Raw genomic sequence first — 22298 nt, 5'->3', positions numbered from 1 at the left:
TGGTTTTTATTATTATTGTTTGGATTAATAGAACCAATTTCCTTATATAAAAGTATTGTTTTTCTTTGTATTTGTTTATGAACTAGGATGCGTACCCGCGCTTCGCTGCTAGGGCATGCAGTTGCGAGTTGTCGTTTGAAGAGTTTTAGGAATATTTATAGTTTTCATTTCAAGTTATTCGATGAACCTAAATAGTTGCACAATACCTAAAGCATACATATGTTTTTTTTCATCTTATAACATGCATACATTGCAATTAAAGCCTGCATGGCTTTGTTTCAAAACGTTTTCGCTGGTGCATGTTTTTATTTGGACGGTCTGAGTTGTTTGTGACCGAATATTCCTCCCCGTAGTTGTTTGACAAAGTGTGCCTAACTCTGTAATCAAAAAGTCGTCGTGAAGTCTTATGTGCATTTTGGTTGCATCATAGCAAGACGGTTACACAAACATGGCTGCAAGACAGGTTGCAAATGGAGTACCCAATTGCCATCCTACGTATATGCCAAGCCAAGTTTAAACATGCTTTTAAGTCAAATAACCTGTTCATCACAGCCTAAAGTTGAATATACAAGTACCCGAAACAATGACCCGAAATTACCTAACCAAGCCCCTGTACAAAAACATCAATTTCTTTGAAAATACCCAAACTGCTGATGGGAATTCATATTTATCTTTAGTATTATAACCTTCATGCTGCCTTTTCTCGTCAGCATCTGTAATTCGAATTTGGTAAGACATATAATCAAAAGATTCAAAACATTATGTATTAATTATTATTAATACCTAAATAATAATTATGTATAATTAAAATACCGTTTCAAAACATACCAACATAATAGCACCAATCCAGCACCACGACATCACCGCCACCTATGGTTCCACAATCAGCAAAAGCATCCTAGGTAAATCGTTGAGCAGAAAAAACCTAAGCATCTGCCCTATTGTAAAATGCGGCAACGATGGTCGACGGAGTGACTCAAATAAAGAACCACTACAACATAAAGTTAGTTGCTGGAACCCACAAAGACTGGTGATAATGACAGAGTGGGAGTCATCAACCGGCGTAAGAAGTCCTAGATTTAACAACCATCACTTCCCCACACCAAAGCACTTCCACCACCACATGATCGTCACCTAGGGTTCGTTAATCGAATCCAGTAATAATCGGCCATGATGGTGGCAATCAGTGGAAAACCAAGAGGCATAAACCAAAGATTGTGGCAATCGGTGGTGAGAAGCACCACCCAAAAGCATATGACGTGCAGAACATTATCAGAAGCACCGTCCAAAAGAACCAATATGAAGCTGCCAACATCAACGCATTAGCAACTTGTATCACATGCTTCAAAACTTGTCGGGGTAGTACAGTAACGAACTAACGATATATGAGTGGCACCGACCTTTCAAATATATATATATATATATAATTTGCTTTTCATCTATAATATATATAAATGAAAACATAAAAATCCTACGTGTCGCGATGTGGTCGCTCCCTCCTTTTTTGGAGTTACCAGATTTGTTTGATTTTTAAATGGAGGCTTCTTATGCATTTGACCTGAATTAATGGGTATGGGTCTTACCAAAACCCAGATATTCCTTAAACGGGTTATAACATCTCATTAAATTAAAAATTATTCTCACCAAATTATTGATGTAAAAATCCTATAAAATAGGATATACTAAAAATTAACATCTTATTTATTTTAAATAAAGATATATATATTATTTTAATTAAAAAACCAATTTTATAGTAAAAAAATAAACGGGTCTTGGGTCTCATCAAAACCATATAGCTTTTAAATCGGGTTATAACATCTCATTTATTTGTAAAACAATTTATTATCGATAAGTATATTATTAACTTTCATACAATAAAAAATATAAATTTAAAAAATAAATAAATATTAGAACAAACATTAAAAAACAACCTCCGTAATACGGGGGATAAAAACTAGTATATTATATAGTTATGCACGCTCTGGAACTTGGAATTAGAAAATCCAAACGTGGACCCAAGCCTATGCATAGGGTTTGGCTTGAAACCGGAACCCAATTTGTCCTCGTGGAGATTGAGACTGGGCCGTGAATAAGGCCAGGCCTAGTAAAAGCCCAAAGCAAACCCTGTATTTTTTTTGTAGCGCAAGCAAAGCAAAGAAGGTGAATCCGGAGAACGCAAAACAAGAACACATCCATTCCATTCCTCCGCATAGCCGCTCAATTCGTTCAGGTAAGATCTACAATTCTTCAACAAAACAATGTCAAATCAATCATTCACTAATCCTTTCCTATTTGATTTTATTAACAGCACCATCAGAAACCCTAGCTGGTCAAAGTAAGACCGATAACTCATCATCATATCTTCATATTCATTACCTTACTTTTTATTTTAAGATTAATAATTCCTATACCAATTTATCAACTGCACTGTAGATTTATCATCTGCAATGTTGTTTTAAATTTCAAGTTTGCAAGTATGCTATGCTTCTGTTAGGTGTAGAATGTATATCTTCGTTTTCTAACCCTAAATCATCAGATTTTTATTAGTAAGGCTATATGAGCTAAGGGTTTTTCTAAATTGATTGTTTTATTCTACCAGGCCCTAAAGCCATGTGCCATAATTAATTTATCTTATCAGTGTTTGGAGATTTGTACATTACACTTTGTTTCATTACTGCTTGTAAAATGTTTCATCTCACACCTTTACAAAAAGAATCAACAAGCGAGAGGGAAACTACTGTTTTTTTTTTTAAACAAATGCATAGTTATTTGAACCTTGCTGCGAATTAGGTGTAAAAAGTTATCTACTTTTCAACTTATCAGATAGATAGTGAAGTGACAAAACAGCATGAGTTTATGTAAATTTTAAAACACATCACGAAGATATCCGGAGAACAGTAAAAACAAGTATGAATAAGGCAAATAGAGTAAGTATATGGTGATTTTGCATCATCTTATGACTGAGATGCTTTGTTTATGATAGATGTCAACCGCTTGGACAAGTATGAGCTATGGAATCATACATAAGGATGTAAATGAGAATTAGGAGATTTCTGTTTGGAGTTGGAGTTTTATAAATATAATTGGACCCCAAAATTTGTTTCCAAAATGTATAGCTGTGCAGCAAATTGGCGCTTTTGAGCTATTTTAAAGGATTTCCGGAAAATTTCAAATATTTTAGCTTTGGAACCTCATGGACTGCATAGGGCTTGGAGCTTGTGATGCACAGCTCTTCATGAGGAGTGGTTTTTTGGTTTGATTTATGGTTTTGATTTAATTCAGTTTTGTTGATTGTTAGTTACTGCATGGAAGTAAAAAATGTACATAAGGCACCCCACAAGCATTTAACAACTAGGAAACATTACTTTTTTCTTTTTGGTGAGTGTTGATTATGTTTTTTTGTTGCAGTTTTGGACTAGTTTGCTGAGCCTTCTCTTTGAAACTGAAAATGAGTAGCCGCTTCTCACGCATGATTTATGTTGGGAACCTGCCTTTGGATATAAGAGAAAGAGAAGTCGAAGATCTTTTCTATAAGGTTGGTTTCATTTGTCTTCCTTTTTTTTAAATCTGTATATGTGTTTTCCAAGTTGATATCTAAGCTTAGTTTGTTTAAAATCTTCCATTAGAGTTAATATTTGAATATGGCAGATGTTGAAAATCAATATTCAAATAATAGTTTGTTTAAGATTTGCTGACCTAGTTAAATTCGAACTGGAAGAGTGTTGTCTTGGCATTTGAACCACCATAGTTAAAGCTGGATATTATGTTTATTTTGTTAAAAGCTGGTTTCCGCTTCATGCAGTATGGACGCATCTTAGACATAGAATTGAAAGTTCCACCTCGTCCTCCTTGTTATTGCTTTGTGGAGGTAATTTTCTAATTTTGAATTTTTTTTTCTCAATTTTTTTTGCTTGTATAAAATACTGTAGATTTGACTTTTCTCGATGTTATATAAATTGCAGTTTGCAAATGCACGAGACGCTGAAGATGCAATCAGGGGTCGCGATGGCTATAATTTTGATGGTTGCCGCTTGAGGGTAATACAGAATGTTAATTAGCTTATAACTTTTGATCAAACATGTTTTTAAAAGTTTAAAAACCTTTGATATGCCCTTTGGTGCAGGTTGAGCTTGCTCATGGTGGCCGTGGACAATCATCCTCTGGTGATGGCCGCGGGAGTGGTGGCGGTCGGGCCCGTGGTGGTGGGGGCGGTGGCCGATATGGCATTTCACAACGTTCTGAGTATCGAGGTATGATCTTATATGTTAAATTATAAGTTAATAATGAACTTTAGAGGTGACAACATGTGGGCCAGTCGGGTTGGGTAATCGATCAAAATGGGTTCAGTTCAAAACAATATATATATATATGTCCTGGTCAAAGGGCATCAGTCTGATTGATCAACATTTCCGAATTTTGTAAATAAATGTTTTAGAGATGATTGAAGTTTTCTTATTAAAATAATATATTCTTCCAATCTTATGCTTTCTATATGCAGTTATTGTTCGAGGACTACCATCATCTGCTTCTTGGCAGGATCTTAAGGTAACATGTCTAATGCATAGTTTATATTATATTCCTGCAGCATCAATAACTGTGATAAAATTTTTGTTTCAGGATCACATGCGTAAGGCTGGTGATGTATGTTTTGCCGAAGTTTCTCGTGATAGCAAAGGTATTATTATCACAACTCTTTTTTTTTTCAAAAACCTTCTAACTCATTTTCTTTAATATAGTTGGGCTATTGTTGAATCAACCTAGCTTTTGTAATCATACATGATACAGTAGTTAATAAATCTTTGGATAAAAGTTGTTTTTGGTCAACACAATCTGACGTACAAAATTACTCAACTTGTCTCGACCTGATACTCATACCAGTCAATCCTCATGACCTACCCATAATAGTACCTTTATGTTTTACATTTTATTTTCCATGTAAATATAATTCTAACCAAAAGTTCATATCTAGGGACATTTGGTCTTGTTGACTATACCAACTATGATGACATGAAATATGCTGTAAGTTTGTAAAATTTTGTTTTGAATAGCTATAGCAAATTTTATGTATTTGACTAATTGTATGGCTCGTTCAATTGTTTTTTGTTGCTTAGATAAGGAAGCTTGATGACACTGAGTTCAGAAATCCATGGACAAGAACTTATATTCAGGTACTTGTTCTTTTTTAAGCTTTGCATTGTGTTAACTATGTACATGATTAATGGATTAATTTTGATACAAGGGTTTACCTAAAGTAATAATCTATGCATTTATACCAAAATTTTATTGAGGGTTTATTCATTATAAATATTGACTCTCAATTTCAATCTTTTTGAGATAAGACAAACCAAACTTATTGGTGCAGGTAAGGAAGTATGATAGGAGTCCTTCTAGGAGTCCAAGTAGGAGCCGAAGCCGGAGCCGGAGCCGGAGCAGAAGCAGGAGCAGAAGCAGAAGCAAGAGGTATGAACAGAAATTTTTTTAGGTTATTTTTGTTTTTTTATTGAGCTTGAAAGTTGTTTTTTTCCTTAAAGCAAATCCTTGGAGCGACCAGGGTCAAAATCGCCACCAAAATCTAGATCAGCATCTCCTGTGAAGCCGCCTAGGTATTATAATTTAGCCTACACACATGCATATGCATTTTATTTGTATCCTGTGTAGTTGTGGTAATTTGACCCATTTACTGTAATCAGTTAATCTAAATAACTCACCTGAAGGAATCTATATAATCAGCAATTTTGTAGATCACTTTACTAGAACTGGAACTTGTTTTTGTTATAATGTAGTTCTTATTATCATATTTAACACGATATTTATTCATATACTTTAAATGATAGCTGATCTTGTGTTTGCGGGCCGGGACAGCCCGATCCGTTACTCCCTCTCACCTTTTTTTTTTCACTTCTAGTTTACTGTTTCTAACAACCGCCCTTTCTTGTTCAACTTTTGCAGAGCTAGATCCAGGTCAAGGTCCAGATCAAGGTCAAAGACAAAGTCAGAATCTCCACGCAAGGTATAAGGAGTCTCATGTCTATGAACATGTTTTGGTGTGTACTAAATTGCTTCTATTTGCATCTAATTCTATTTTTGTTATGTTGTTTCAGGAGCAAAGTCCTTAAGCCAATGGCAAACTATCTGTGTTTTGGCAGTCTTTGTTGGAATTGATATGTTTTAGCAGCTAGCTATTTGGTGACTGATAATTAGATGGCTGAATCTCTAGACTCTTTGTTTGTTTGTGATACTGTCTGTCTGTCCGTTTGTTTGTTTGTTTGTTTGTTTGTTTGTGATACTTGAGAGAGAAACTTCTACTTTCATTTCAGTTGGACTCAATTTTATGTAATCCTGACTTTTGCTTGATTAAGCTGCTCTTAGATTTACTTATTTTTGTGTATTTTAAGGTTTTTCAGTGTCAAACCAGGGTTCGGGTATAATTGTTCTGTACTGATACCTGATTTGTACCCATGGGTGCACCGAGTTGGGTCTTGAACCGGGGTTTTTGCCCACCTCTATGTAACTAGACGTGCACAAAATAACCGGTTCCGGAACCGAACCGGTGGAACCGACCCGGAACCGGTTCTAACCCATACTCGGAACCGGTTCCTGACCGGGTATAGGATTTCTCCTCGGAGCCGGTTCCGGAACCGGAACCGACCCGGAACCGGTGGAAAAAACCCAGAGGAACCGGTCAAAAACCCGAAAAAAAACCCGGAGGAACCGGTCAAAACCCGACCTGGAACTGGTCAAAACCCGGTCAAATACCCGACTAAACCCGGAACCGGTTCCGGAACCGAACCGGGTTTGACTTTTGTTGACCATACCCGAAACCGGTTCCTACCCGGTTCCGGGTTTTTTAAATACCCGATTTGTGCACCTCTATATGTAACAAGGTATTTTGAGCTGGCTAAAATAATAGCGAAAAAAGTTATTCAGACAAATAAGAATAAAAAAGCGGTTTTCAGTTATGTAACTAAAACTTGTAATTTATATTTCAAAAAATGTAAAGTTTTGTTTTTTTACAAACTGTTTGTGTTTTTTATTTGTAATTAAAACTCTTGCTATCTTTAAAGATGGGTTATTTTTTTGAAGAGGTAAGGTCGTAACTGGTTAAAGAACTGCAATGTTGTATTTGAAGAAGCAGTAATGACTCATCATCGATTTGATGGAGGAGTTCTAACGACGAAAAAGGTAACACTATTCAAAGATCAGGTCCTCTCTTAGGAATATTAATTGGACTACGTGAGGACGCAAACATATGTTAAGAAGACATGGCAACCACCCTACAGAAATGGTGAATGACTCTCGGGGTCAAGTTGAGAGACCATTCGATGAAAGGAGTTTTGGTTGTGGAACGAGAACGTGCAAGGCACAATAAAGAATCGGATGGGGGAGTTTTATGAAGCTCTTGAGATTCACTGATGAGGAGCATAAAACGAGACTAACGGACAGCTATAGAGGTAAGGCATGACGTGACATGTTTAAAATTGTCAAAGCTAGAGAGTGGAGGTGGTAGGATCTAGGAGTCATGAAGTTGATCAAGGATAAGGATGAACGAGTGGACATGACATCAAGGTGAGATAGAAAATATAAATCCATGATCTTTTCAACGGTGGTAGTAATCATTAAAAAGATGAGAAGAGTTAAGGCAGTTGACCAGAATAACATCTTTATTAAGGTGTGGAAGTGTTTGGCAGAGGAATGGGTTTGATTTTTAATAGATTTGTTTTATAATATAATATTTTTATAACGAGAGTGCTAGATTGCAGTGTCATAGTCTATGTATACAAGAAGAAAAACAGGGTGACCGATTGCATGGCCATGAAGAAGACATACTTGTACAAGTCAAAGGGATGAGAGACAAAGATGTCGGATGAATATTTCCCTCCAAGAGCGTCTGCGTGGGTAAGAAAACTAACTGTATAACCATTAATGACGTGCGGTTTCGGGTTGAACTTGGAAGTAGTAAACGGGCCTGGGGTTAAGAAAAGTAGAACTGGGCTGGGCCTAAAAGGTTTTACTGGGCTAATTCCAGTTATAGTAATAAGTAAAGTAAAAGTAGTGAAGCATGACCCTAATTCTCAACCTATATATATAAACCACTCTCATCTTCAACCCTTAAGATTAGATTCTATTCTATCATACGCCGCACAGCACAGTAGTCATCCATCCAATTCAATTCAATTCAATGGCTGTTAGCGAGCTTGCCTGTACCTACGCCTCCTTGATCCTCTACGATGACGGCATCGCAATCACTGTAATTTAAATCACCTCTCATCTTTGTTAATTCGTTTTTCTTATCTTTCTTTGTATCTGATTTTCATGTCATTGTGTTTTTCAGCCTGAGAAGATCGCTACGCTTGTGAGCGCAGCAAATGTAAGCATTGAGTCGTACTGGCCGAGTTTGTTCGCCAAATTGTGCGAGAAGAAGATCTCGACGACCTAATCTTGAACGCCGGTGCTGGAGGTGGTGGTACGGCGGTCGCCGTTGCTGCTCCGGCTGGCGGTGGTGGTGCTCCGGCTGCCGATGCTCCTGCAGCTGAAGAGAAGTCATCATCATCATCATCTATATCCCACCAATAGCAAAGCTATGGTAGGGTCTGAGGAGGTAGGATGTAGGCAGCCTTACCTCTACCCCATAGGGATAGAGAGGCTGCTTCCGGTGAGACCCCCGGCTCGATAGTAGTTTTGCATCAAGCCTTTGACATAAGGCACATAGCACTCAATCATCGGGACACCGGCTGATCGGTGCATGTACCCCTATCTTTCAGCTATCAACGCCACTACATGATGCCTGATTAACCGTCCGTCACTTTTAACATTATTTTCAGGAGATAGTAAAATAATGTCAAAATTAGTGCAATTTCACTTTTGCCCACCCGAGGGTTCACACATATATACATCATATGTACGCACCGCAAGCAGGGCTACTGCAGCTGAAGAGAAGAAGGTAAGCAATTTGTTCATACCTCTTTGTTTTTGATCTATCCAGTTAGTGCCAAAACACTTACAACAGTCGCAAGTAGGAAATGATATAAGACTTAAAGCACAAATATTTTTAAAAATTTGACAATTAAGACTTGAAACACTGATACCGGTTATGTATTGGTCCAATATCAGAATATCGCCGTTATTCTGCTAAAACTGCATAGGTTTTTTATTTTTGTGACCTAATCTTGATTTGGGGAATATATTTATAGGAAGAGGCCAAGGAAGAGAGTGATGATGATATGGGATTCAGTTTGTTTGATTAGGGAGGGTTCTATCGGGTGGCTTCTTTCACACCTATTTGATTGATACTTGTTTTGTTTTTGTTGTATCTGAGATTTTGTTATTGGACTTGTGATTTTGACAGTTTTATTTTTTATGGAACAAAGTGATTGATATCTTTGATTTTGGTCCTTACATTATTTATATATATTCTTGTTTGTTGTTGACGAATAAATATAATGTTGAGTTGCCCCATTTAATTTCGAGCCCGAGCTCAAAACCACCCTGGCTCGACTCGTGATTAGCCCTAGTTTGAGGAGTATTTTTTTTTGGTTTCTGGGATTGGTAATATTATGTTTGGCGTGTGCTGAGCCTTTCATGAGTTACCTAAAATCTTCTCATTACATAATTGAGTCGAGTCTAATCAAATTTGAGCTTAAATATGGTCTCGGTTAAATGAAGAAACTTTGTCTTGAGCGAAATAGATTGTTGAGCAGTGTAAATGAGTTGTGAGCTACTCAAATTCGCTCGGTTAAAAAGCAGCTTAAATCAAGTAGATCATATTGATCTTGGTTGATAATAGAACTCGGTTAAAGCTTTGTGTATCAAGTTTGACTAAAAGTCTGTTGTTTTGGTAACTACAGTAGTTTCTTTTATAATAATTACTAGGTTATTAACCTGTGTACAACACGGGTGGAAATACTGAAATTTTCAAAAAAGCACATGTCATTTGAAATGACAACATCAGTTATAAGTTATTTGGGACAATAACATACTTTAAGTTGTAAATAATATTGATACGAAAACCAATGATTGTGAAATACAAAGATAAATCCAAACAACATTCGAAAGATGCTGCTAAACGTAACCTCCTTATACCATTTTACTAAATATACACCCCCCTTAACTTATTAGATATAATACTATTACCTCTTAACATTATTTATATATATATTAGTCCATGCAACAATTTTTTCATTTAATAATCTCCACTAGAGGTGCACAAATCGGGTTTTTCAAATACCCGGGTTCGGGAATGGAACAGGGTATTGGAAAATCGGGTATTGGTAAAAACCGGGTCGGGTTCGGGTATTGCCCCTAAAAACCATACCTTATGCATCAGGTTCGGGTCGGATATAGAACCGGGTATTCTGAAACCGGGTATTTGAATACCCTATTTTCGAGTATTGAAAAACCCTATTTGTGGGGTTTTAAGGTGTTTTTACGAGTATTTTTCGAGTATAGATTTGATTTTTTAAAAGGTTTCGCTTTTTAGGGGTATTTTTAAAGTATTTTTCGGGTATACATCGGGTATTTGAAATACCCGGTTCCGGGTATTACCGGGAACAAATCAGGTCCGGTTCGGGTACGTGTTTTAGTACCGAAATGCATTACCCTATCCGTACCCTACGGGTAGGGTCAGGTGGATTCTGGTTTTAAAAACCCGGGTATTAAGAAAACCAGTTCCAGGTTTGTATTTCGGTTTCGGGTTTTTTGTGCACCTCTAATCTCCACTACATATATTAAACTAAATACTATCAAATATTACTATTAATTTATTTTTTTAGTATTAATATTGTAAATATTTATAATATCTTTTTTTATTTTAATACTATATATATTTATAATATCCTTATTTTACCTCTTTATCTTTTACAAAATAAACCTGAAACTCGAAAACCTAAAACCCTAAACCCGAAAACCTAAACTCGAAATTATAAAAAAAACGCAACTTGTAAAAAAAATATGGAATCCTTATTTTTGTGCTAATTTGGTAATTATGTGATTTTAATGGGTAATATTAAAGTTAGTTTTTCCAGGGGGGTGGGGGTATGTTTAGCCTGACCCCATTCAAATTACAATATTTGAAAACATAATCAAAAGTTAAAAATGTAAAATTCATAAGCTGCTAAAAAAAATTCCTATAAACCATATTTATATTCTTTATTTGTAACTCTGTCTTCCTTGTTTAATATAAGAATTTTAACACCACTCTTCGCTCTTAATAAAACAACATAGAGTTGTCTCTGTCGGGACAATAACATACTTTAAGTTGTAAATAATATTGATACGAAAACCAATGATTGTGAAATACAAAAATAAATCCAAACAACATTCGAAAGATGCTGCTAAACGTAACTTCCTTATACCATTTTACTAAATATACACCCCCTTTAACTTATTAGATAAAATACTATTACCTCTTAACATTATTTATATATATATTAGTCCATGCAACAATTTTTTTCATTTAATAATCTCCACTAGAGGTGCACAAATCGGGTTTTTCAAATACCCGGGTTAGGGAATGGAACCGGGTATTGGAAAATCCGGTATTGTTAAAAACCGGGTCGGGTTCGGGTATTGCCCCTAAAAACCATACCCTATGCATCGGGTTCGGGTCGGGTATAGAACCGGGTATTCTGAAACCGGGTATTTGAATACCCTATTTTCGAGTATTGAAAAACCCTATTTGTGGGGTTTTAAGGTGTTTTTACTAGTATTTTTGAGTATAGATTTGATTTTTTAAAAGGTTTCGCTTTTTCGGGGTATTTTTAAAGTATTTTTCGGGTATACATCGGGTATTTGAAATACCCGGTTCCGGGTATTACCGGGAACAAATCGGGTCCGGTTCGGGTACGTGTTTTAGTACCGAAATGCATTACCCTATCCGTACCCTACGGGTAGGGTCAGGTACGGATTCTGTTATATTAAAAACCCGGGTATTAAGAAAACCAGTTCCAGGTTTGTATTTCGGTTTCGGGTTTTTTGTGCACCTCTAATCTCCACTACATATATCAAACTAAATACTATCAAGTATTACAATTAATTTATTTTTTTAGTATTAATAATGTAAATATTTATAATATCTTTTTTTTATTTTAATACTATATATATTTATAATATCCTTATTTTACCTCTTTATCTTTTACAAAATAAACCTGAAACTCGAAAACCTAAAACCCTAAACCCGAAAACCTAAACTCGAAATTATAAAAAAAACGCAACTTGTAAAAAAAATATGGAATCCTTATTTTTGTGCTAATTTGGTAATTATGTGATTTTAATGGGTAATATTAAAGATGGTTTTTCCAGGGGGGGGTGGGGGTATGTTTAGCCTGACCCCATTCAAATTACAATCTTTGAAAACATAATCAAAAGTTAAAAATGTAAAATCCATAAGCTGCTAAAAAGACTTCCTATAAACCAAATTTATATTCTTTATTTGTAACTCTGTCTTCCTTGTTTAATACTAGAATTTTAACACCACTCTTCGCTCTTAATAAAACAACATAGAGTTGTCTCTGTCGGGACAATAACATACTTTAAGTTGTAAATAATATTGATACGAAAACCAATGATTGTGAAATACAAAGATAAATCCAAACAACATTCGAAAGGTGCTGCTAAACGTAAACTCCTTATACCATTTTACTAAATATACACCCCCCCCTTAACTTATTAGATAAAATACTATTACCTCTTAACATTATTTATATACATATTAGTCCACACAACAATTTTTTTCGTTTAATAATCTCCACTAGAGGTGCACAAATCGGGTTTTTCAAATACCCGGGTTCGAGAATGGAACCGGGTATTGGAAAATCGGGTATTGGTAAAAACCGGGTCGGGTACGGGCTCGGGTGTTGCCCCTAAAAACCATTCTCTATGCATCGGGTTCGGGTCGGGTATCGAACCGGGTATTTGAATACCCTATTTTCGAGTATTGAAAAAACCCTATTTGTGGGGTTTTAAGGTGTTTTTACGAGTATTTTTCGAGTATAGATTTGATTTTTTAAAAGGTTTCGCTTTTTAGGGTTATTATTAAAGTACTTTTCGGGTATATATCGGGTATTTGAAATACCCGGTTTCGGGTATTACCGGGTACAAATCGGGTCCGGTTCGGGTACGTGTTTTAGTACCGAAATGCATACCTTATCCGTACCCTACGGGTAGGGTCAGGTACGGATTCTGGTATTAAAAACCCGGGTATTAAGTAAACCAGTTTCGGGTTTTTATTTCGGTTCCGGTTTCGGGTTTTTTGTGCACCTCTAATCTCCACTACATATATCAAACTAAATACTATCAAGTATTACTATTAATTTATTTTTTTAGTATTAATATTGTAAATATTTATAATATCTTTTTTTATTTTATTACTATATATATTTATAATATTCTTATTTTACCTTTTTATCTTTTACAAAATAAACCTGAAACTCGAAAACCTAAAACCCTAAACCCGAAACCCTAAACTCGAAATTATAAAAAAAACGCAACTTGTAAAAAAAATATGGAATTCTTTTTTTTGTGCTAATTTGGTAATTATGTGATTTTAATGGGTAATATGAAAGTTGGTTTTTCCAGGGGGGGGGTACGTTTAGCCTGACCCCATTCAAATTACAATCTTTAAAAACATAATCAAAAGTTAAAAATGTAAAATTCATAAGCTACTAAAAAGACTTTCTTATAAACCATATTTATATTCTTTATTTGAAACTCTGTCTTCCTTGTTTAATATAAGAATTTTAACACCACTCTTCGCTCTTAATAAAGCTACATAGAGTTGTCTCTGTCGGGACAATAACACACTTTAAGTTGTAAATAATATGGATACGAAAACCAATTATTGTGAAATATAAAGATAAATCCAAACAACATTCGAAAGGTGCTGCTAAACGTAACCTCCTTATACCATTTTACTAAATATACACCCCCCTTAACTTATTAGATAAAATACTATTACCTCTTAACATTATTTATATACATATTAGTCCACACAACAATTTTTTTCATTTAATAATCTCCATTAGAGGTGAACAAATCGGGTTTTTCAAATACCCAGGTTCGGGAATGGAACCGGGTATTGGAAAATCGGGTATTGGTAAAAACCGGGTCGGGTTCGGGCTCGGGTATTGCCCCTAAAAACCATACCCTATGCATCGGGTTCGGGTCGGGTATAGAACCAGGTATTCTGAAACCGGGTATTTGAATACCCTATTTTCGTGTATTGAAAAAACCATATTTGTGGGGTTTTAAGGTGTTTTTACGAGTATTTTTCAGGTATAGATTTGATTTTTTAAAAGGTTTCGCTTTTTAGGGGTATTTTTAATGTATTTTTCGGGTATACATCGGGTATTTGAAATACCCGGTTCCGGGTATTACCGGGTACAAATAGGGTCCGGTTCGGGTACGTGTTTTAGTACCGAAATGCATACTCTATCTGTACCCTACGAGTAGGGTGAGGTACAGATTCTGGTATTAAAAACCCGGGTATTAAGAAAACCAGTTCCGGGTTTTTTTTTCGGTTCCGGTTTCTGATTTTTTGTGCACCTCTAATCTCCACTACATATATTAAACTAAATACTATCAAGTATTACTATTAATTTATTTTTTTAGTATTAATATTGTAAATATTTATAATATCTTTTTTTTATTTTAATACTATATATATTTATAATATCCTTATTTTACCTCTTTATATTTTACAAAATAAACATGAAACTCGAAAACCTAAAACCCTAAACCCGAAAACCTAAACCCAAAACCCTAAACTCGAAATTATTAAAAAAAACGCAACTTGTAAAAAAAATATGGAATCCTTATTTTTGTGCTAATTTGGTAATTATGTGATTTTAATGGGTAATATTAAAGTTGGTTTTTCCAGGGGGTGGGGGTATGTGTAGCCTGACCCCAATCAAATTACAATATTTGAAAACATAATCAAAAGTTAAAAATGTAAAATTCATAAGCTGCTAAAAAGACTTCCTATAAACCATATTTATATTCTTTATTTGTACTCTGTCTTCCTTGTTTAATATAAGAATTTTAACACCACTCTTTACTCTTAATAAAGCTACATAGAGTTGTCTCTGTCAGGACAATAACATACTTTAAGTTGTAAATAATATAGATACTAAAACCAATGATTGTGAAATACAAAGATAAATCCAAACAACATTCGAAAGATGCTGCTAAACGTAACCTCCTTACACCATTTTACTAAATATACACACCCTTAACTTATTAGATAAAATACTATTAACTCTTAACATTATTTATATACATATTAGTCCACACAACAATTTTTTTCATTTAATAATCTCCATTAGAGGTGCACAAATCGGGTTTTTTCAAATACCCGGGTTCGAGAATGGAACCGGGTATTGGAAAATCGGGTATTAGTAAAAATTGGGTCGGGTTCGGGCGCGGGTATTGCCCCTAAAAACCATACCCTATGCATCGGATTCGGGTCGTGTATAGAACCGGGTATTCTGAACTGGGTATTTGAATACCCTATTTCGAGCATTGAAAAAACCCTATTTGTGGGGTTTTAATGTGTTTTTATGAGTATTTTTCGCGTATAGATTTGATTTTTTAAAAGGTTTCGCTTTTTAGGGGTATTTTTAAAGTATTTTTCGGGTATACATCGGGTATTTGAAATACCCGGTTCCGGGTATTACCGGTACAAATCGGGTCCGGTTCGGGTACGTGTTTTAGTACCGAAATGCATACCCTATCCGTAACCTAAGGGTAGGGTCAGGTACGGATTCTGGTATAAAAAACTCGGGTATTAAGAAAACTAGTTCCGGGTTTTTATTTCTGTTCCGGTTTCGGGTTTTTTGTGCACCTCTAATCTCCACTACATATATCAAACTAAATACTATCAAGTATTACTATTAATTTATTTTTTTAGTATTAATATTGTAAATATTTATAATTCTTTTTTTTTTATTTTAATACTATATATATTTATAATATCCTTATTTTACCTCTTTATATTTTACAAAATAAACCTGAAACTCGAAAACCTAAAACCCTAAACCCGAAAACCTTAACCCGAAACCCTAAACTCGAAATTATAAAAAAAAACGCAACTTGTAAAAAAAATATGGAATCCTTATTTTTGTGCTAATTAGGTAATTATGTGATTTTAATGGGTAATATTAAAGTTGGTTTTTCCAGGGGGTGGGGGTATGTTTAGCCTGACCCCATTCAAATTAAAATCTTTGAAAACATAATCAAAAGTTAAAAATGTAAAATTCATAAGCTGCTAAAAAGACTTCCTATAAACCATATTTATATTCTTTATTTGTAACTCTGTCTTCCTTGCTTAATATAAGAATTTTAACACCACTCTTTGCTCTTAATAAAGCTACATAGAGTTGTCTCTTTCGGGACAATAACATACTTTAAGTTGTAAATAATATTGATACGAAAACCAATGATTGTGAAATACAAAGAATAATCAAAACAACATTCAAAAGGTGCTGCTAAACGTAACCACCTTATACCATTTTACTAAATATACACCCCCCTTAACTTATTAGATAAAAAACTATTACATCTTAACATTAATTATGTACATATTAGTACACACAACAATTTTTTTAATTTAATAATCTCCATTAGAGGTGAACAATTCGGGTTTTTCAAATACCCTGGTTCGGGAATGGAACCGGGTATTGGAAAATCAGGTACTGGTAAAAACCGGGTCGGATTCGGGCTCGGGTATTGCCCCTAAAAACCATACCCTATGCATCGGGTTCGGGTCGGGTATAGAACCGGGTATTCTGAAACCGGGTATTTGAATACCCTATTTTCGAGTATTGAAAAAACCCTATTTGTGGGGTTTTAAGGTGTTTTTACGAGTATTTATCGGGTATAGATTTGATTTTTTAAAAGGTTTCGCTTTTTAGGGGTATTTTTAAATATTTTTCAGGTATACATCGGGTATTTGAAATACCCGGTTCCGGGTATTACCGGATACAAATCGGGTCCGGTTCCGGTACGTGATTTAGTACCGAAATGCATACCCTATCCGTACCCTACGGGTGGGGTCAGGTACGGATTCTGGTATTAAAAACCCAGGTATTAAGAAAACCAGTTCCGGGTTTTTATTTCTGTTCCGGTTTCAGGTTTTTTGTGCCCCTCTAATCTTCACTACATATATCAAACTAAATACTATCAAGTATTACTATTAATTTTTTTTAGTATTAATATTGTAAATATTTATAATATCTTTTTTTATTTTAATACTATATATATATTTATAATATCCTTATTTTACCTCTTTATATTTTACAAAATAAATTTGAAACTCGAAAACCTAAAACCCTAAACCCGAAACCCTAAACTCGAAATTATAAAAAAAACGCAACTTGTAAAAAAAATATGGAATCCTTATTTTTGTGCTAATTTGGTAATTATGTGATTTAATGGGTAATATTAAAGTTTGTTTTTCCAGGGGGGTGGGGGTACGTTTAGCCTGACCCCATTCAAATAACAATCTTTGAAAACATAATCAAAAGTTAAAAATGTAAAATTAATAAGCTGCTAAAAAGACTTCCTATAAACCATATTTATATTCTTTATTTGTAACTCTGTCTTCCTTGTTTAATATAAGAATTTTAACACCACTCTTCGCTCTTAATAAATCTACATAGAGTTGTCTCTGTCGGGACAATAACATACTTTAAGTTGTAAATAATATTGATACGAAAACCAATGATTGTAAAATACAAAGATAAATCCAAACAACATTCGAAAGGTGCTGCTAAAAGTAACCTCCTCATAACATTTTACTAAATATACACCCCTTTAACTTATTAGATAAAATACTATTACCTCTTAACATTATTTATATACATGTTAGTCCATACAAAAAATTTTTTCATTTAATAATCTCCACTTGAGGTGCACAAATCGGGTTTTTCAAATACCCGGGTTCGAGAATGGAACTGGGTATTGGAAAATCGGGTATTGGTAAAAACTGGGTCGGGTACGGGCTTGGGTGTTGCCCCTAAAAACCATACTCTATGCATCGGGTTCGGGTCGGGTATAGAACCGGGTATTCTGAAAGCGGGTATTTGAATACCCTATTTTCGAGCATTGAAAAAATCCTATTTGTGGGGTTTTAAGGTGTTTTTACGAGTATTTTTCGGGGATAGATTTGATTTTCTAAAAGGTTTCGCTTTTTAGGGTTATTTTTAAAGTATTTTTCGGGTATATATCGGGTATTTGAAATACCCGGTTTCGGGTATTACCGGGTACAAATCGGGTCCGGTTCGGGTACGTGTTTTAGTACCGAAATGCATACCATATCCGTACCCTACGGGTAGGGTCTGGTACGGATTCTGGTATTAAAAACCCGGGTATTAAGAAAACCAGTTCCGGGTTTTTATTTCGGTTCCGGTTTCGGGTTTTTTGTGCACCTCAAATCTCCACTACATATATCAAACTAAATATTATCAAGTATTACTATTAATTTATTTTTTAAGTATTAATATTGTAAATATTTATAATATCTTTTTTTATTTTAATACTATATAAATTTACAATATCCTTATTTTACCTCTTTATCATTTACAAAATAAACCGGAAACTCGAAAACCTAAAACCCTAAACCCGAAAACCTAAACCCGAAACCCTAAACTTGAAATTATAAAAAAAATGCAACTTGTAAAAAAAATATGGAATCCTTATTTTTGTGCTAATTTGGTAATTATGTGATTTTAATGGGTAATATGAAAGTTGATTTTTCCAGGGGGGGTGGGTACGTTTAGACTGACCCATTCAAATTACAATCTTTGAAAACATAATCAAAAGTTAAAAATGTAAAATTCATTAGCTACTAAAAAGACTTCCTTATAAACAATATTTATATTCTTTATTTGTAACTCTATCTTCCTTGTTTAACATAAGAATTTTAACACCACTCTTCGCTCTTAATAAAACTACATAGTTGTCTCTGTCGGGACAATAACATACTTTAAGTTGTAAATAATATTGATACGAAAACCAATGATTGTGAAATACAAAGATAAATCCAAACAACATTCGAAAGGTGCTGCTAAACGTAACCTCCTTATACCATTTTACTAAATATACACCCCCCCCCTTAACTTATTAGATAAAAAACTATTACCTCTTAACATTATTTATATACATGTTAGTCCATACAACAATTTTTTTCATTTAATAATCTCCATTAGAGGTGCACAAATCAGGTTTCTCAAATACCCGGGTTCGGGAATGGAACCGGGTATTGGAAAATCGGGTATTGGTAATAACCGGGTCGGGTTCGGGCTCGGGTATTGCCCCTAAAAATCATACCCTATGCATCGGGTTTGGGTCGGGTATAGAACCGGGTATTTGAATACCCTATTTTCGAGTACTGAAAAAACCCTATTTGTGGGGTTATAAGGTATTTTTACGAGTATTTTTCGGGTATAGATTTGATTTTAAAAGGTTTAGCTTTTTAGTGGTATTTTTAAAGTGTTTTTCGGGTATACATCGGGTATTTGAAATACCCGGTTCCGGTTATTACCGGTACAAATCGGGTCCGGTTCGGGTACGTGTTTTAGTACCGAAATGCATAATCTATCAGTACCCTACGGGTAGGGTCAGGTACGGATTTTGGTACTAAAAACCCGGGTATTAAGAAAACCAGTTCCCTGTTTTTATTTCGGTTCCGGTTTCGGGTTTTTTGTGCACCTCTAATCTCCACTACATATATCAAACTAAATACTATCAAGTATTACTATTAATTTATTTTTTTAGTATTAATATTGTAAATATTTATAATATCTTTTTTTATTTTAATACTATATATATTTATAATATCCTTATTTTACCTTTTTATCTTTTACAAAATAAACCTGAAACTCGAAAACCTAACACCCTAAACCCGAAACCCTAAACTCGAAATAATAAAAAAAACGCAACTTGTAAAAAAAAATATGGATTCCTTATTTTTGTGCTAATTTGGTAATTATGTGATTTTAATGGGTAATATGAAAGTTGGTTTTTCCAGGGGGGGGGGTACTTTTTGCCTGACCCCATTAAAATTAAAATCTTTGAAGACATAATCAAAAGTTAAAAATGTAAAATTCATATGCTACTAAAAAGACTTCCTTATAAATCATATTTATACTCTTTATTTGTAACTCTGTCTTCCTTGTTTAACATAAGAATTTTAACACCACTCTTCGCTCTTAATAAAGCTACATAGAGTTGTCTCTGTCGGGACAATAACACACTTTAAGTTGTAAATAATATTGATACGAAAACCAATTATTGTGAAATACAAAGATAAATCCAAACAACATTCGAAAGGTGTTGCTAAACGTAACCTCCTTATACCTTTTTACTAAATATACACCCCCTAAACTTATTAGAAAAAATAATATAACCTCTTAACATTATTTATATACATATTAGACCACACAACAATTTTTTTCATTTAATAATCTCAATTAGAGGTGCACAAATCAGGTTTTTCAAATACCCGGGTTCGGGAATGGAACCGGGTATTGGAAAATCGGGTATTGGTAAAAACCGGGTTCGGGTTCGGGCTCGGGTATTGCCCCTAAAAACCATACCCTATGCATCGGGTTCGGGTCAGGTATAGAACCGGGTATTCTGAAACCGGGTATTTGAATACCCTATTTTCGAGCATTGAAAAAACCCTATTTGTGGGGTTTTAAGGTGTTTTTACGAGTATTTTTCGTGTATAGATTTGATTTTTTAAATGGTTTCGCTTTTTAGGGTATTTTTAAAGTGTTTTTCTGTTATACATCGGGTATTTGAAATACCCGGTCCCGGGTATTACCGGTACAATCGGGTCTGGTTCGGGTACGTGTTTTTGTACCGAAATGCGTACCATATCCGTACCCTACGGGTAGGGTCAGGTACGGATTCTGGTATTAAAAACCCGGGTATTAAGAAAACCAGTTCCGGGTTTTTATTTCGGTTCCGGTTTCGGGTTTTTTGTGCACCTCAAATCTCCACTACATATATCAAACTAAATATTATCAAGTATTACTATTAATTTATTTTTTAAGTATTAATATTGTAAATATTTATAATATCTTTTTTTTATTTTAATACTATATAAATTTACAATATCCTTATTTTACCTCTTTATCTTTTACAAAATAAACCGGAAACTCGAAAACCTAAAACCCTAAACCCGAAAACCTAAACCCGAAACCCTAAACTTGAAATTATAAAAAAAATGCAACTTGTAAAAAAAATATGGAATCCTTATTTTTGTGCTAATTTGGTAATTATGTGATTTTAATGGGTAATATGAAAGTTGATTTTTCCAGGGGGGGTGGGTACGTTTAGACTGACCCATTCAAATTACAATCTTTGAAAACATAATCAAAAGTTAAAAATGTAAAATTCATTAGCTACTAAAAAGACTTCCTTATAAACAATATTTATATTCTTTATTTGTAACTCTATCTTCCTTGTTTAACATAAGAATTTTAACACCACTCTTCGCTCTTAATAAAACTACATAGTTGTCTCTGTCGGGACAATAACATACTTTAAGTTGTAAATAATATTGATACGAAAACCAATGATTGTGAAATACAAAGATAAATCCAAACAACATTCGAAAGGTGCTGCTAAACGTAACCTCCTTATACCATTTTACTAAATATACACCCCCCCCCCTTAACTTATTAGATAAAAAACTATTACCTCTTAACATTATTTATATACATGTTAGTCCATACAACAATTTTTTTCATTTAATAATCTCCATTAGAGGTGCACAAATCAGGTTTCTCAAATACCCGGGTTCGGGAATGGAACCGGGTATTGGAAAATCGGGTATTGGTAATAACCGGGTCGGGTTCGGGCTCGGGTATTGCCCCTAAAAATCATACCCTATGCATCGGGTTTGGGTCGGGTATAGAACCGGGTATTTGAATACCCTATTTTCGAGTATTGAAAAAACCCTATTTGTGGGGTTATAAGGTATTTTTACGAGTATTTTTCGGGTATAGATTTGATTTTAAAAGGTTTAGCTTTTTAGTGGTATTTTTAAAGTGTTTTTCGGGTATACATCGGGTATTTGAAATACCCGGTTCCGGTTATTACCGGTACAAATCGGGTCCGGTTCGGGTACGTGTTTTAGTACCGAAATGCATAATCTATCAGTACCCTACGGGTAGGGTCAGGTACGGATTTTGGTACTAAAAACCCGGGTATTAAGAAAACCAGTTCCCTGTTTTTATTTCGGTTCCGGTTTCGGGTTTTTTGTGCACCTCTAATCTCCACTACATATATCAAACTAA

The 22298-nt window shown here is 34.5% G+C and overlaps 1 protein-coding gene and 1 pseudogene across 2 annotated transcripts; both read left to right on the top strand.

The window, feature by feature from the left end:
• Positions 1-2309: 2309 nt before the first annotated feature.
• Positions 2310-6244, top strand: LOC143600314 (serine/arginine-rich splicing factor SR34A-like). The gene is made up of 14 exons (XM_077078040.1): positions 2310-2335; positions 2966-3253; positions 3409-3535; positions 3803-3868; positions 3963-4037; positions 4124-4250; positions 4499-4545; positions 4618-4675; positions 4970-5019; positions 5112-5168; positions 5363-5460; positions 5532-5603; positions 5950-6010; positions 6102-6244. Exons 3-14 carry the CDS (start codon positions 3449-3451, stop codon positions 6114-6116), a joined length of 813 nt encoding a protein of 270 aa, XP_076934155.1. The 5' UTR covers positions 2310-2335; positions 2966-3253; positions 3409-3448; the 3' UTR covers positions 6117-6244.
• A 1896-nt stretch (positions 6245-8140) lies between these two features.
• LOC143600313 (large ribosomal subunit protein P1-like) lies at positions 8141-9381 on the top strand (annotated as a pseudogene). Its single transcript, XR_013147452.1, has 4 exons — positions 8141-8248; positions 8333-8540; position 8589; positions 9192-9381. The product of XR_013147452.1 is annotated as a large ribosomal subunit protein P1-like (transcript).
• The last annotated feature ends 12917 nt before the right edge of the window (positions 9382-22298 follow it).

Source organism: Bidens hawaiensis, unplaced genomic scaffold, assembly GCF_021521415.1.
Source record: "Bidens hawaiensis isolate Kalapana, Puna unplaced genomic scaffold, B.hawaiensis_p1.1 tig00053931_1, whole genome shotgun sequence".
Lineage (NCBI taxonomy): Eukaryota > Viridiplantae > Streptophyta > Magnoliopsida > Asterales > Asteraceae > Bidens > Bidens hawaiensis.
The sequence above is the reverse complement of the archived record's forward strand: the minus strand, read 5'-3'. Positions and strand labels throughout refer to the sequence as shown.

Excerpts from the sequence above, each read along its gene's own strand:
- LOC143600314 (XM_077078040.1), top strand. The coding sequence starts at position 3,449 with ATGAGTAGCCGCTTCTCACGCATGATTTATGTTGGGAACCTGCCTTTG. Across the intron at positions 4,676-4,969 it reads AGTTTCTCGTGATAGCAAAG|GGACATTTGGTCTTGTTGAC; the intron begins GTATTATTATCA and ends GTTCATATCTAG. Across the intron at positions 5,169-5,362 it reads GGACAAGAACTTATATTCAG|GTAAGGAAGTATGATAGGAG; the intron begins GTACTTGTTCTT and ends TTATTGGTGCAG.